This window comes from Schistocerca americana, chromosome 1, assembly GCF_021461395.2.
Source record: "Schistocerca americana isolate TAMUIC-IGC-003095 chromosome 1, iqSchAmer2.1, whole genome shotgun sequence".
In the NCBI taxonomy this organism is placed as follows: domain Eukaryota; kingdom Metazoa; phylum Arthropoda; class Insecta; order Orthoptera; family Acrididae; genus Schistocerca; species Schistocerca americana.
The window spans coordinates 1234305182-1234321766 of record NC_060119.1 but is presented as its reverse complement, the minus strand read 5'-3'; the positions used below and the strand labels follow the sequence as shown (position 1 = coordinate 1234321766).

At 41.2% G+C, this 16585-nt stretch overlaps 1 protein-coding gene across 1 annotated transcript in view; it reads right to left on the bottom strand.

The window, feature by feature from the left end:
* LOC124598389 (Down syndrome cell adhesion molecule-like protein Dscam2) overlaps nt 1–16585 on the bottom strand; it is a 449350-nt gene that overhangs the window by 56618 nt on the left and 376147 nt on the right. Inside the window, exons 28-29 of the mRNA XM_047135997.1 lie at nt 11761–11946; nt 4224–4514 (exon numbers count right to left, since the gene is read on the bottom strand). Of these exons, the coding sequence (XP_046991953.1) occupies nt 4224–4514; nt 11761–11946 (477 nt within the window). The remainder of the gene's footprint in view (nt 1–4223; nt 4515–11760; nt 11947–16585) is intronic.

Below are 16585 nucleotides of genomic sequence, written 5' to 3'. Positions count from 1 at the left end.
GTATGTCGGCAGCATGGGGGATGTGTTTGTGGTAGTAATTTACCATTCCAAGGAAGCAGCGGAGGCCCTGAAAATCTTTGGGCAAAGGAACCATACTAATGGCCTCAACCTGTTTGGGTAGGGGGCAGATGCCATCGGCAGATACCCCGTGGCCCAGAAAAGTGACACTATTGTGGCGGAGTTGTGACTCAGCATTGTTCACTGCAACACCATTTGCTTTTAATAGTTGGAACACTGTATTTAAATGTAGTTCATGTTCCTCGAGGGTGGAAGAAAAGATTAACAAGTCATCCAGGTACGCATATACAAAGTCCAGTTTTCCAACCAACAAGTCGATGAACTGTCCACATCTGTGCAGCATTTTTAAGGCCGAACAGTGTGAACAAATACTCAATCAACTCGAATTGGGTGATGATAGCGGTTTTTTCAACGTCCTCCAGTGCCATTGGCAGTTAGTGGTAAGCCTTGTGACAGTCAATTACAATGAAAATTTGTGCCTCATGCAGTTGTGAAGCAAAGTCTTGAATATTTGGGATGGGATAATTATCTAGAATTGTTCTGGTGTTAAGCACCCGATAGTCACTGCAGAGGCGGAAAGTGTCATCTTTCTTGGGAGCCAAATGAATGGGTGATGACGAACTACTAGAAGAAGGGCAAATAGTCTTACTATCTAAAAGTCCCTGAATTATAGTTTGACATGTACCGGTGAACCTTCTGTGGTATTGATTCTGTGGACAGTACCGTTGTTGATCACGAACACCAATGGGGATGATGGACCTGCACCCAATGCACTATGACTAACCTGTAATGCACACGCTTGTGTGTCCCAGGCCGGCAGGTCAGCAGCAGTGACCGTGATCCACTGATAGTCCTTGTTTTGGAGCTCAGTGGGGTACTTGGTAGTGTCGTGGGCACAGCCTCTCTCCGGCAGCAGAAACGTCACGCAGCATCGGTGGTGGGTGTGAGGAAGTGGTGCAAGGGTTGGGGCCGTGGCTGTGTGTGACAGCTGAGTGACCCGCTTATGAACGTCCATGAGTTTGGCTTGCACAGCGGCTATGCATAAGCGGAGGGCTTCATTGCTGTCCCAAAGTTCTTTGTCGTGCAATCTAAGTGACAGCACTGCCACAGCGGTTTCAGCTAGCTCACACAATAGAGTGGCGCTCTCAGATGAGAGGGAAGAGATATCTGAACCGGTGGCACGGTCTATCAAGTTAAAGGTTAGTGTACCTCGTTGTAGGTTAGATGTCAGTGCATGGGCTAAGAGAAAATCTACCCCAAGCATGGGTTCATCCACCTCGGCGATAACAAAAGTCCACTGTAAGGGGGTGTTAATATCCTGCATTTTAAGGCTTAATTTAGTTATTCCATGAGATTGGATCAGGGAATTGCTGTCAGCTCTAAGCTGGGGGCAAGGCCGTTGCTCGAATTTAATCCTTTAATTGCTCTGGACATGTTAACACTTGCACCTTTGTACCTGTCCCTGTGTGCTCTGAAAGTGTTTATGCGCACCACCAGTCCTTCTACCTGGTACTCTGAACGTTCAGAGAACGCGTTGGGAATGTGCATGGAGAACGACATTTCTTAACTGTGTCGCCAAAGCGAAAATGGAAATAACACCAAGTGGGATGGTGCATGGCATCGTCAGTTGCGCTGGCTGAGGTCGAAGTGGCAGAGGAGGGAGTCTTGTCAGTAGATTCTTCCGATGGTGGCAATGCGGTAGTGCTGGTAGGAGAGGAGTTATGACGGCGGCTGCCAGGCGGCGTTGGGTCTGCGCACATGTGCGGAGTGAGTCATGCAAACTCTGTACCTCACGATGGAAACTACTGCACAGGTGTGCCAACCCCTGAGGCCTGAGGGCCCGCAGGGGGAGGGGGGGGATGCGGGGAGGGGGGCAGAATGTTGCAAACCTGGTCTGTGATCTTCAGTTTGGTGTCTAGTGGGGCTGAACTTGGACTTGAACTTCCAGAGAAAGTTTGAGCAACCATATGGTCCAAAGTGTAACGTTTGGCATGTAATGTGTGTCAATCATGGCATAAAGATGATACCAGAGCTGTGATGGGGATCTGGAACCCAGCAACTCATGACTGATGAGGCGGATAGCTTTCTCTGTCAGTGTGGATAGTTGCTCGAGGATGGTACGTCGGGCGAATACATATTTGTCCGTAGTGGTGGGGGGGGGGGGGGGGGGAGGCAAGCCACAATGTTGCAGATCAGGTCCAGTTCATAATGGAGGTGACATAGTAAGCAAAGGAACTTCGAGTTGTCGTCAGCGACGCCAAGTAGTTGCAGGATGTGGTCGACCAAGGCAACCATGTGTGTGGGTAGTCCTTGTGAAGGGATGGTACGTTAGGCCAACAGATGGTGAAGTCTTGACATAACTGTTTGTCAGAAAAAGTCACTCCCTGTCCATAGCCCTGCAGCATAATTGGCTCGGGTGCAGTAGCGGTGCACCAGCTTCCGACTCTGTCAGTGGCATGTGGCACGGTAGGTGCGGCTGGCTCAACTTTGATGGAGTAACACCAATAGGCGTAGAATGGACCAGTGCAGTAGAGTCGACCGTAGTCGAATGGTGTGCAGGGAATGATGGCGTACAGTTTCCTGGGTCCTTCCCCTACAGGTGCATTAAGATTGTTAAAATCACCTAATGTTCGTGCAACACATGCTGCAGGAACAGCATGTGCCATCGGAAACACTCGCAAAGTGGATGCTGGTGGTGTGTGGGGGGGGGGGGGGGGGGCGGCGGGGTAGAGAGGGGCTGGTGCAAAATCCAAAGTTCCAGGATAAACACGAAATTTCCTGTCTTGAGCATCCGGCTCAATTTGTACTGCCACTGATTCAGGTGGAAAGTTCACACTAGCACTTGGGAAACCCGTAATCATAGTCACTGGTGTTTGAGCACGTTGTGTCAGCTATTTTTGAGCACTCGGGGCACATGGAAAGTTCATACTCAGCGTAAAACGTTCACATCCAAAGTTGTGTGTGCGAAAAATGTTCTGTTGGTATGGAACACTGCCACACCGACTGCTGACTCATGTACAGCAACGGAAAGTTATTATACAAACCTGATGCCAGCACATGTGGCTGTGGGGATGTAGAAGCACTGCCCTGTTGAGTACAGCTAGTCGATGCGTTGAAGCGCTGTGTCAAACTATTGCAAACACAAGGTGGGTAATTGGAAAACCATGCCAAAGCATCCGTTGGAAAACCTAGTTGGCACGTGTGTGGTGTAGTTGGCGGCAAGTGATCCATTGTATACTGCTCGATGGTACAAGAGTTCGTTGTAGCACTCAAGAACATAATTCGGGGTCACCAGTATGGGTTTAGTGTTGTAGGGTTGCCGGATCCATTGATGCACACTATACCACATGTAATAAGCACTATTTTATTACTCAGAAGTTCATATATACAGTTATATACATTCTTGATTCTCAGTGCATATGTGTACCATTTCACACGCGGCCACAGACTGGTCACAAAGAGCTTGATATTACACACAACTTGGTAGATAGTCGCCACAAGTTAATTGGATGAAGTATGTTTCATTTGTAATTTCTGTAACTTAAACATCAAACAATGTGTAGTTTCAGTGCCTATTATTGTAATGAAATGTAAGGGCCCAATTTTTGGTCCTGAGACAGTCAGTCCACAGCCAAGTTTCAGACAAGGACCCCATAATGGTTAGATCAACACCAATGCATCCACTTAACTGTGGAAAAAGTGTAATAGGCTGTGTGCTAAAATAGTGACAGCATCTGTTCAATACAGACCATATTATGCAGCAAGAACTGTGCAGTTAGGTTTTTACCGCTCATAGATGTTTGACAGTAAACTACTGTAGCAGTAAGTTGATGTTTGCTTGCAACCTATTAATGAGACTTATTGTAAGTTAAACATATGTGCACAACGCCATATAATTGTTTATTATTGGCAGGGGGGGGGGGGGGGGGGGGGGGGGAGCGCTTGTGAACAATGAAAGTAAAGAACTCTGAAAGGCAAATCTGCGCCTGTTGTCTACTTCATTTAAAGTAGTCAGTGTTGAACTTCCACTTCCTCCCTCTGGTTTCCAGCCAGTGTAGCAATGCAGTATGTCAACCCCAAGGACAATCAATGAGGAAATAAAGCAGGTGAATGTCACAGGTGGATTAGCGTTTGGCTACAGAACATAGTGTCCTGGCCCCCAACAAAAAACCTCGAAGATTAGTCTTAAAATACAGAAATTTTACCTCCAGATATGGTTGTTGTGGCCATACTGTAATGTACTCTTGTTGATCCGGCACTGTTATGAGCTGTAATTCGTAGTTCATACCATGTACCAGGCTGAAGATCACCAATCAAAAAGTTCATTGATGGCACATTGTTGTCCACCAAAATCCATTCATTTCTGGTTCCCAAAATCCGATATTCAACAACAAAATATAACATGGGACATCCTCCATCTGGCCAGTATGGTAAGTGCAAGAGCACAGAAGTTGCATTTGTTGTCAAAAGTGTTTTTAGTTCAGGAACTTGTGGTTCTGGAAAAAATTAATTCAAATAAGTGAGCCATGTTTACTGTTACTTCATTGAGTATCAGGTATTCCATACATCCAGTATGGCTTTAAGGCAGTGTCAAGTATAATTATGATGTTGTTGAATTGTGATCAGTTTATAGCTTATAAAATACCATATGACATTAATGACACATATATTCTTCAAAGAAGTGTGAATATATATAATATCTACTTGAGTTGGTCTCATAATGGTCACACACCTAAACATATTTCTGTTTCACACTCATACATTTTTTTATTACAAATTATATATTGCAGTAACACAAGGCACACCACAGGCTATATTTAACTCTTTGTAAGGTTGCCATAATGTATCTTCGGAATATTATTGGCGTGGGTGTTGAGATGGTGCCAGGTGAGGTAAACTACCTGTTCTGAGTCAAGTCACTGAGCAGTTTGAGTTCGAAGCAGTTTGTTGTATAAGTATCTTGTTGGTAACACGTACTTCTGACAGTGTAAAACACAATGTTAAAAGTATTGAAATGGATCCAAAGTCAATGTAGAATGAGCAATAGTTATTTTTTAACAGAATAAACGACCAAGAAGAAGATGTGACTTTTAATCTTCAAATCAAAACCTGGACCATTATTAACACAATGCTAGCAGAAGCAATTTTCCCTAGACAGTGTTGCTAAAGACAAATAATGTTAATTATTTGTCAGATGTACTTTTCTCCAATTAATTTAATCAATTGATTAAATAGCAACTTGATTAAATAGCAACTTTAGCTATAGAAATATCTTCATTAATAAATCATTTAAATAATAGTATTATGGGAGTTGGGTACATTTCAACCTCCCTTTTGTGTTTCTTAATCTTTAACAAGCTGTTGACCAAATACTAAGAAAGTTTATATGGCAGGTTCTTGGTGCACACTGCATCCCAAAGTCCTACATCTAAAATCTCCAGGACATGTGTGAAAAAATCAAGACAAAAACTATAAGCTCTGTAGGTGTCAGCGAATAACTTGAGGTAAAATTTTTGGCGCACCGAGAATCTGCTTTGAGTCTAGTGTTGCTCAGTCTGATTATGAACTATGCAAAAGAACATCTACAGAAACTGACTCCACGGACTCTTATATTCTGACAGTGTAGGTCTAATAGCAGAATCTCTACCAGAAATTCAAAACAACTTTAATGCCTGGTGCATGGCACCAGAAAGTAGAAGAATTAAGGGTAAGTAGGACCAAAATGGATTATATGTATTGGAAATTCTCAAAACCACAGCTTCCATGGATAAAGACATTAAAAACCATATAAAACTGGGCAGTAGAAATGGAGGTCACTCAGAGGAGTCAGCTGTGATGTGAAAATGCCTATCGAAGTCAAAGGATTTTTTTACAAATGAGTGATACGACCAGCTGTAATGCTTGGTTCATAGTGCTGAGCCATGCAATATCAGTCGAACAGAAGCTCCAGGTTTCAGAGACAAGATTCTATGGTGGTCTGGATGAGTGATACTAAAAGAAGATAAGAAGTGACTTCATCCAAAGCTCATTTAAGCAAACATAGCAGGAAAGATTCAAGAGAGTTGCCTATGCAGGTACAGGCACATCATGCACCATCAACAGAACCATAGGACAAGAACAGTGCTTAATGTAATAGAACTGACAAGAGGCCTTCGATGTCCAGTACATACATTGGTTAGGACCATGAAAAATCACCAGAAAATGATGGGCCTGTGCCTTGAAATAAAACAACATTCAGAAAGGTGGAACAAGACTGGAGGGGCAACCCCAAGAGAAGTGTAAAATAAGGAATGAAAGCTGAAGAAGAAAAGAGTTTTGTTGTCATTTCACTTTAATTTGCTCCCTATGCAAGATTCCAGATATTTAAATAATGTGACTGTTTCAAGTGATAGGTAAGACATTCATAGGTCCTTCTGCTTATTTATGTACAATATTTTATATTCATGTATGTGAGGGTCAGCTCAAATCTCTGCATTTTGCTACATTTTGTGTGTGTGTGTGTGTGTGTGTGTGTGTGTGTGTGTGTGTGTTTGTGTTTGTGTTTGTGTGTGTGTGTGTGTGTGTGTGTGTGTGTGTGTGTGTGTGTGTACTAAGAATTATCCATGAATAATCTTGTAGAGCATCTGGTGTTATCTGCTAAATGGTTAATATATGCAGTGAACAAAAATGTTTCTTTGGGGTCTACCCAAAATATATTTACATCAGAAGACTTCTCTCCACTAAGAAGGAAGCTCTCCATTAAGAAGACAAGATACATTCTATTTCCCAGGAACAAGAATGATGTAATACATTCCATTAACTAGGAACTGACATACAACAGTCTGCTGGCAAGGGCCTGATGTATTGCTTTCTGTTAATCTTCAGTCCAAGTCATATTCCTGTTCTGATATTCCACAAGCTTGTATTTTGTTTGTTAAATGATGCTGCAGGACTAGATCTACTATCCGCAACCTTCTGGCTCTCTAAACACAAAACTCGTTGCGTTTCACTCAATAACTGCTTGTGTAATCAGTGTTCATTCCTACAAAGGAGTTCTTCTTGTCTCTAAAAATGTCACGATCTGGAGCATGAAATAAGTTCCTTAGTTTTACAGCAAATTTATGTCAGTGAAACTTGCCTGTGTTTCTTCACATCTGTTTTGATTTTTTATAACTTGGCAGGTAAGACCTAGCTTTTAAAGTCACTGAACATTTCTCACATAGCTGCCTTTTTTCATTTACTTTGAAATTCCCTAAGTTTTTGAATTAACTTTTTAAAACTGTTTTCAAACATGTTTGCTTCTTTGCACAATGCAGAGAAAGAGAGTGGTAACTGGGCAGATCAGTATGACAGAGCAAGAAATTATACTGATGTTTCACTAGCGTCAGGACAGTACAAAATCTAAGATAGACATGTTACAGGAAAGAACATCCATTGTGGAGGAGCTGGTGGGTGATGTAGGAAAGACATTACAAAACAAAATTGTTGTTGTTGTGGTCTTCAGTCCTGAGACTGGTTTGATGCAGCTCTCCATGCTACTCTATCCTGTGCAAGCTTTTTCATCTCCCAGTACCTACTGCAACCTACATCCTTCTGAATCTGCTTAGTGTATTCATCTCTTGGTCTCCCTCTACGATTTTTACCCTCCACGCTGCACTCCAATACTAAATTGGTGATCCCTTGATGCCTCAGAACATGTCCTACCAACCAATCCCTTCTTCTGGTCAAATTGTGCCACAAACTTCTCTTCTCCCCAATCCTATTCAATACTTCCTCATTAGTTATGTGATCTACCCATCTAATCTTCAGCATTCTTCTGTAGCTAAGCAGGGATGGCTAGAGGACAAATGTAAGGATGTAGAGGCCTATCTCACTAGAGGTAAGATAGATACCGCCTACAGGAAAATTAAAGAGACCTTTGGAGATAAGGGAATGACTTGTATGAATATCAAGAGCTCAGATGGAAACCCAGTTCTAAGCAAAGAAGGGAAAGCAGAAAGGTGGAAGGAGTATATAGAGGGTCTATACAAGGGCAATGAACTTGAGGACAATATTATGGAAATGGAAGAGGATGTAGATGAAGATGAAATGGGAGATATGATACTGCGTGAAGAGTTTGACAGAGCACTGAAAGACCTGAGTCGAAACAAGGCCCCCGGAGTAGACAATATTCCATTGGAACTACTGACGGCCGTGGGAGAGCCAGTCCTGACAAAACTCTACCATCTGGTGAGCAAGATGTACAAAACAAAATACGGTTCTGAAAATCAGAAGTGCTACACACAATAGTTTTGAAACATTATAAAAAGACAAAATTCACTGGTTTGGAATTTAAGAAGGGAGGTCGAGTGCACCATAGAGACTTCACAAAGAAGTTTACAAAGTAAATGCCTAAGCACTAGACCAAGTATAAGAATATATAAGGAAGCTGCAGTACTGAAAGAGGAGTGCCAGTTGTGAGTGTATGAGATTTGCAATCACTACATTGAGTTTGAAGATTTTATTGCCATGTTCATCTAAAAATATCCAGTCATATACTCTCCAATGCTTCATGAAAAGCTCTGATTGTGGAGGAGTGCTTGAGTAACATAAAAGAATACTGTAGAAAATTATTAACAAACTAATTATGAAATAACTATGATACAAAGAAGTTATTAGAAGCTTAGGAAACTTTGGCAAAAACTAACAAAACAGACTGTATGAACTGCTGAAAAGCAGTAAAGAACTTTGGGGAGAGGGGCAGGTGGGCCAAACTAACTTCAAGAACAGAATAGAGATTAAGCCAATCCCTGAAGTACATAGGAGCCTAAGGTAAATATGATGAGGAATGTTTATAGGAAAACCTAATAAATGGTAGAGGTGGCTAGTTGGTGGCTTTATAGAGTAAAAAAATCAAGAAACTAAGAACTGCAGTATAATGAAGTGGGGAATATGTTGCCGCTGCAGTGAAGGCCTCTGTCAAAGTGGGATATTATCATGGACTGCACAGGCAAAACCCAGAGATGAAAAGGAACCATAACTATGAACAGGCTAGAAAACTAGACTACAGAGAGAGAGATGCTGAAAAAAAAATTATCATCAATATTCTACATAGAAGACAAGAAACAATTATTGAGGAACAGTGAAAAAGAGAATTCATAGCCACAGTAGGTGATATCTACTTAGAAACATGCCTCATGGAAAGAGAAAACATGAAAAATCAATGTGCCATGTGTGAGGGCAAAATGAAGTAAGGATTGAATTTTGGATGAGTTACCACTAGGAGATATGTTGATTGCAAAACACCTAGAAGGAATTACAAAAGAAGACAATGAACAGGTTGGCCACCTGTTGCAGATAGATGTGGTTAGGAGAGTGCTGAATAAATTCCATGGTTTGAAGCAAAGACGCATACTACAGAGACACCTGTGAAGGTTTATTGTTACACCTAGGTGAAAAATGTGCAAAAAGTGAGGGATGTAGCTGTTGTCACTTTGCCTCCATAGCCAATGTTGCTTTTACAAATGTCTGTGTAGTAGCACTTGACTCAAAGATAATCTGGTCAGAATCCTGGAAGATGGAAGAAATTTTCACCACCAATATCTGGCCAGTGAGGGCATGCGACATTGCTGATCAGGATCCATCTGCTGGGTGGGGATGTTAAGCTCAGCAGACCCCGTGGTACTTTTGGAATGCACCCAGAGGAAGAAATACCTTCAAATAGATGGCTCAACCTATCCTACAGCGTCTTCTAGTCAACCATGCCATGTGACTCCTATCCCACTGCTGCTCCACCAGTATATTAGATAGGTGCATTGAGGAACTGAAGGACGTGGTAGAAGTTCAGAAAATGGAAAAATGACAGGAACTGGATAACAGCAAGGAGAAGGAAGAAGAAATAGAGGAACAGGTCTGGGTGACTAGACCTTTGGAGGGTGGCAGAAGACAAAAGGGGATAAAGAAAATTTGGCAGGAGATGGAAAGGATTCCAAAAGAAATTAAGAGAATTTTATAGGACATCATTGGCAGGTCTTGAATTTGGGTCTTGCACAGGTGTATGACCCAGGTCATAAGAGAATGGGTTCAAGTGGGTGTTGGAATACCGATTTAAAAAGGTGGAATGAATAGTTCTGAGGATATTCCTCACTTCATGTCATGATGTCAATTAGTCAGAGCCCTGGAAAAGAACAAGGATTAATTGTCCCCATCCTGCATGTTACTGTGTGCAGAGAGTTCGCTGGTCCACTAATATGTTAGGTGTATTGGGTGTACATAGAAGAAAGATTGTGGGTTAAATGCACCACTGATAATCTACCTACACCTACATCTACATTTATACTCTGCAAGCCACCCAGTGGTGTGTGGAGGAGGGCACTTTACATGCCACTGTCGTTACCTCCCTTTACTGTTCCAGTCGCGTATGATTCGAAGGAACAACGACTGCCAGAAAGCCTCCATGCGCGCTCGAATCTCTCTAATTTTATGTTCGTGATCTCCTCAGGAGGTATAAGTAGGGGGAAGCAATATATTCGATACCTCATCCAGAAACGCACCCTCTCGAAACCTGGCGAGCAAGCTACACCGCGATGCAGAGCGCCTCTCTTGCAGAGTCGGCCACTTGAGTTTGCTAACCATCTCCGTAACGCTATCACGCTTACCAAATAACCCTGTGATGAAACACACCGCTCTTCTTTGGATCTTCTCCATCTCCTCTGTCAACCCGACCTGGTACGGATTCCACACTGATGAGCAATATTTAAGTATAGGTCGAACGAGTGTTTTGTAAGCCACCTCCTTTGTTGATGGACTACATTTTCTAGGAACTCTTCCAATGAATCTCAACTTGGCACCCACTTTACCAACAATAAGGCCATTAGTGAATGCAGATGAAAGAATTTCTGGACCATATGATGTTGGTCCACAAAATTTTCAGCAAAACAGTGTCCTGCGATAGGGATTGCTTATCAGTACAAATGAGGTGCACATGAGTGGGCAGAACATTCAGGAGAAGTCCTTTGGTTTGGAGGTGGTAACTGTCAATCTACCCCATACCCCATCAGAGGTGCCACATGTTGAAGCTAGCACATCAACCATCAACTTCAGTACAACCACTGCAAAGAGTTATGTATACATATGGCAATGAACCAATATCTAACTGAAAGGTTTTCACTAAATGATAGCTAAAAGGATGATGGAGTTGGTGAAAATACTGCCCAGCATAATGTAGCTGATTCTAATGCCTCCCACATCATATGGATTTTACACCATTCCCCCACCCCCATCCACAACTTTTCTCAGTTACACAGGTATGAACCTATTCTAAAACATAAAACATATCATCTTTCCCTCAATCTCCCTGACATCACTGTTGGCTAATGCCTGCCTCTAGATCTCTTCTTACAATGCACCCCATTCCTCTCTGCTAACAAAGAAAAAACTCCCTGGCAGTATCGCAATTGAATCTGGGTGCCCCACATGGCAGTCAGACACACTCGTCTCTCAACTATGACAGCAGCACCACTTGCCTGCACTTACATATACTATCCAGCACTATTTTTTAAGCCTCTGTTTTTACGTTTTCGTCTAACCCCCAACTCTTCCATATCTCCTCCACCTACCAAAACTAAAATCACTGCTCCCGTCAGCAGTGTGTTTTTTGTCACATTTCAGCACTGGTAGCAGGTTTAAATTGCTACACATGCTGAAAGTACTAGACAGTGTTGTATGTCTGAGATTACTCTACATATATGTCTCAATTGCTCCATATTAAGTTTTATAAGTTACCTGTTCCTTTTGTCTTGATTGTGACTGTAGCACTAGGATGGCTGTTTCCCACTCTGTTATATGCTATCATGTAGGCATGATATGTTGTACCACACTGTAGATTTGGTAGCATGAGAGAATTCTGTTCAGCATCCAGTTGAACTTCTATCCAGTTCCCATGGTCTCGTTTATAATTCAGCAAGTAACCTGTAAGGAAGGAAGTATTTTTACCTTTTGCAAATCTATTCAACTACGCTTGCTACTTATATTTATCATAGTAGTGACTGTGTTTCACTAGTACATACATATTGCCAGAGTGAGTTTCAAAAGTTATTTTGATAGGAATAACAGTTTTCCATATTACTAGAACAACTGTAAATCCTTGTCAGTTACATGGCTTGTAAATTTCCTCCTTTTTTGTCTCCATGTACATTGAAAGAGATGAGATGGCATTAAACTCTTTTTAACCTTCTATGAAGCACAGCTAATCAAATTGATACATGGCAGAAATTTCTGTCAATAATTTGTCAATCATCAACAGCAATTATGATTTTTCACTAGTAGCTCCAAACCCTTTTTATTGTGTACTTAAGTATCTGAGTGATTGGCCTGTTGTCGAGATATGTGCTGATTCCTCAAGCTGATGCATTGTGGATATCACCATTTCACTTCAACAGTACATTTATTTGATTATCAATGTAACATCATAAATACTAAAAAGCTACTTTTGAGTGTAAAATGTGTTTATTTTCTTTTTGGATTGTTTCATTGTCTGTGTGTAATTTTGTAGGAATTTTATAATTTAGGTAGCACGCATTACACTGACCCCAAATCACCACCGTTTGTGCCTTCCATGGTGTCAAGCAAGAGCTCACTGCAGTGTAGGTTGAAGGTTTGTTGTGTTTTCTGATGAAAGCTGATTCTGCCTCAGTGCCATCAACCTGTCTACATGCTAGACACACTGTATCCACACCTGGAGTTATGGTCTGGGGTATGATTTCGTATGACAGTGGGAGCACTCTCTTGGTTATCCCATGCACTCTGACTTCAAATTTGTACATAAACCTGCTGATTCAACCTTTTCTGCAGCCATTCATGAACAGCATCCAGGGGGTGTTTTCCAATAGGATAACGTTCACCCACATACCGCTGTTGTAACCCAATATGCTCTACAGAATGTTGAACTTGTTGTGTTGGTATGCTCAATCACCAGATACATCTTCAATTGAGCACATATTGGACACCATCAGACAAGAACTCCAGCATCATCCACAATCAGGACTAACCATCATTGTATTGAATGAAAAAGTGCAACAGGTGTGGAACTCAAACCCCCAAACTGACATCTGGCACCTGTGCAACTCAATGCATTTGTGTTTGCATGCTTGCAGTCAAGATTATTGCTGCTACATTGGTTATTAATGTACCCACATTTCACATTTGTAATGGCTTATCTTGTGGTTGCATTAATATGCAATCTTGCAATGTTAATCACTTAAATATATTACCTAGACAAATGTATTTCCAGAATTTCAATATCCTACATTTACCATTTTTTGGTGTTGCATTTTTTTCATCAGTGTATTTGCAAATTTTGTAACCTTTGTTATCAGCTATTATTACTAAAAATCTTCACATAATTACATGTGTTCCCATTCCAGCACTCCACAGCCCTTTGTTCCACCAATGCACCCAGACTTTTTATTTCTTTCCTTTTCCACAACCCTTCCCCTCCCCCCCCCCCCCCCCCAACCTTCTCCTGCCCCCCCGCCCCATCTAACCTTCCGACTGCACCTAGCTGCCCTACTCTTCACCTCGTCCCTGCATGTTCCCAGCAGCACTTTACCATCCCCCAATCCTACCCTGCTATCCCTCCCCCTATCTGCCCCACCCCCCACCTGACCCCCACCCGGTTGCCTCTCCCTTAATGTGCTGCAGCTGCCGGAGACTGTGGTCATGTGCACGTGAATTACGTTTGTGTGTGTGTGTGTGTGTGTGTGTGTGTGTGTGTGTGTGTTTGTGTGTTGTCTATTTCTGACAAAGGCATTGTTGGCTAAAAGCTAACTTTTTGACAGTCTTTTTGCTGTGCCTTTCTGTGACTCAGCATCTCCACTATATGGTAAGTAGCAACTTTCATAATATTGTTACATAATTACAGTTCTTCAAGAGACATTCAGTATACTAAATCTGATATACAATCTTAAAAAACTGAAGTTGTCTTAATATCATTTTGATTTGGATTGTTCTGGAAGTTTTAAGGAAAATTTAGAAGTCTCATATAACGTACATTTAGTGGCAATTGTGTCAGTAGAGTTAAGACTGTTTTCAGGCCAGGTCAGACTCACGTATGCTGTTTTTGACATGGCTTGAGTTAACACCTAGAGAAGCTCTTTGCAACATGTGGTGAGTTATAAGCTTCATCTTTTGATATTTACTGTCACATTGTGAAAATAAATGTGAAATATTATGTGGAGTGGTGAATAAACCACAGAGTAAGTATTATCTCCATGCTGTATCATTTCACACCATGGATGTCATCAGTTCCCTTGTACTTTGATGCCATCTTAAAAAACTAAGTGAACTTTTTACTATTGTGTGATGTTACCTTCCTTGCACTTGAATACACATTGCTTACTATACAATAATAGTTTTTTCATAATGTCGACATAAACTATAACCACGAAATTATTTAACAGTAGCAAAGGAGGTATGTCATAGTGTGAATTGTTTTCAGTAGCATTAATCTTGTAGAACACATAATTTAAGGCAGTCATACCATTTGCAAACTAGTTGACAATTTATTCTAGTTCAGGTTGGGTTGTTTGCCAAGAGAAATGCTTATTTACAAATCTTAGTACTGTCAGAACACAAAGAAACACTTAAGTTTCCTATTTAGTTAGTGAGATTTTCTACCTTAGAACAGACTGTATTCTGCAACATCTAATGTTGTAACATAGAAAATGCTTAATTTAAAAGGAGTGGAAACTTTTAAAATGTAAATAGGTCCTTTGTTGGTACAAGAAGTAGTGCAAAGATGGCCATCAGCATCACGATGTGCTTAAGATGCTTCTGTTGCCACAACAAGAAAGTATTCCTGATTTTTCTCATTTCTAAAGCAACATCTATATTCATATTTTGCAAACGACCAAAAAATACATGACAGAGGGTATCCCCTTTGTTCCAGTTATTAAGGCTTCCTCCTCGTCTATTCATATATGGGGTGGAGGAAAGAGGACTGTTTAAATGGCTCTGTGTATGTTCTAACTAATCTAACCTTGCCCTCACAATCCCTGTGGGAGTGAACCTTAGCAGGTTGTATGATATTCTCAAGAGTTATCATTTAAAGCCATTGTTTTAAACTTTGTAAATAGGCTTTCTCAGAATAGTTTGTGCCTCTTTTCAAGTGTCTACCAATTCAGTTTCTTCTGCATCTCCAGGACACTTACCAATGGGCCAAATAAATCTGTGCTGCATTTCTCTATATATCTTTAAATCCACTGTTGGGTCAGACACACTTCAACAATCAGTCTCTTTTGTTGACTGATCAATGAATACATTTCCCCAGTATTCTACCAATGAATCAACGTCTGCCACCTACTTCTCCTATGACTGCATCTATGTGACTGTTCAATTTCTTATTCCTGCAGGTTGTTGCACAGAGTTATTTCTATGAGTTTCCCAATCTCAGTTATGACTCGTTAATAGTGTAGTCACAGGATACTCAAGAACCTCATTAATCCAAACTTCCAGTGAATTCAGAATTTTTTTAACGTATTAATGTGCAGTAAAGGGTTGGCATGTTCGGTATATGGTATAATTATGTACAGATGCATAGAGATCGGCACTGCAAACTGCATGGAGATCACCAGTCCCACACTCCAGCTGCCTTTACTGTGGCCAGTGTGGATCTGTTCCTTACAGAGTTAAGAAGCTGTATCAGTATTATTCTTTTTTTCATGTGTTTTGTGTCAACTTGTGTGAAATGGTTTCAAAGTAAATTAAAGTAGTTGTTTTGATGAACAAAAAATTGGAAGCACTAAACTGAACAGATAAAGAACAACTTCTGAAAAACGTAGCTGTAGAGTACGGTGCAGGGACATCAACTGTGTCAGACTGGAAGAAGAACCAAGCAAAAATTGAAGACTTCTGTTTGAAAATGATGACAGTTTGCCGAACGATGGTACAATAAAGAAAGAAGCAAGAAATGAAACACTGGATGAACCATTATTCACTTGATTCATTGAAAAAAGAGAGCATGGAGTTCCATATCCTGTCCAGTTCTGTACGAAAAAGTGTTAAACTTAAACAGCAAGCTACCTGATGTTGATACTTAACTGAATGATGAATCTATCTTCACAGACAGCGAAGGTTGGTTAGAAAGGTGAAAAGTTCATCATGGCATATGCCAGCTTCTGGTAACTATCAATTCTGAAGTCATGGCAAACAGCATGGCCTGCTAGCTGTGATTCCACTGTTGAAGTCTGTGAAGTTATCAACACTTCTGAATTCCTTGAAATGTTACCAAACATTCATGCTCATTCAGATGCAGATGATAGTGATGTGGATACTTGGTTGCAAAATGACAGTGATTCTGGTTATGGCATGAGACCTATGACAATATTTACACTCGTTGTACCATAGAGACCAACAGTAAAGGTGAAGTAGACAATGAAAATGAGTTTCAGGACAAGAAATAATGCTGCATCCAGAGTCAACAGCACAGCTGGAAGAGCTAATGATTTATCTAGAACATCAGCCACAAACAACTCCAGCTGAATTGAAATGTCTACATGAGCGTGCTGCTCTCAAATGTCACCAAGTCTGAAACAAAAGAAACTTACTCACA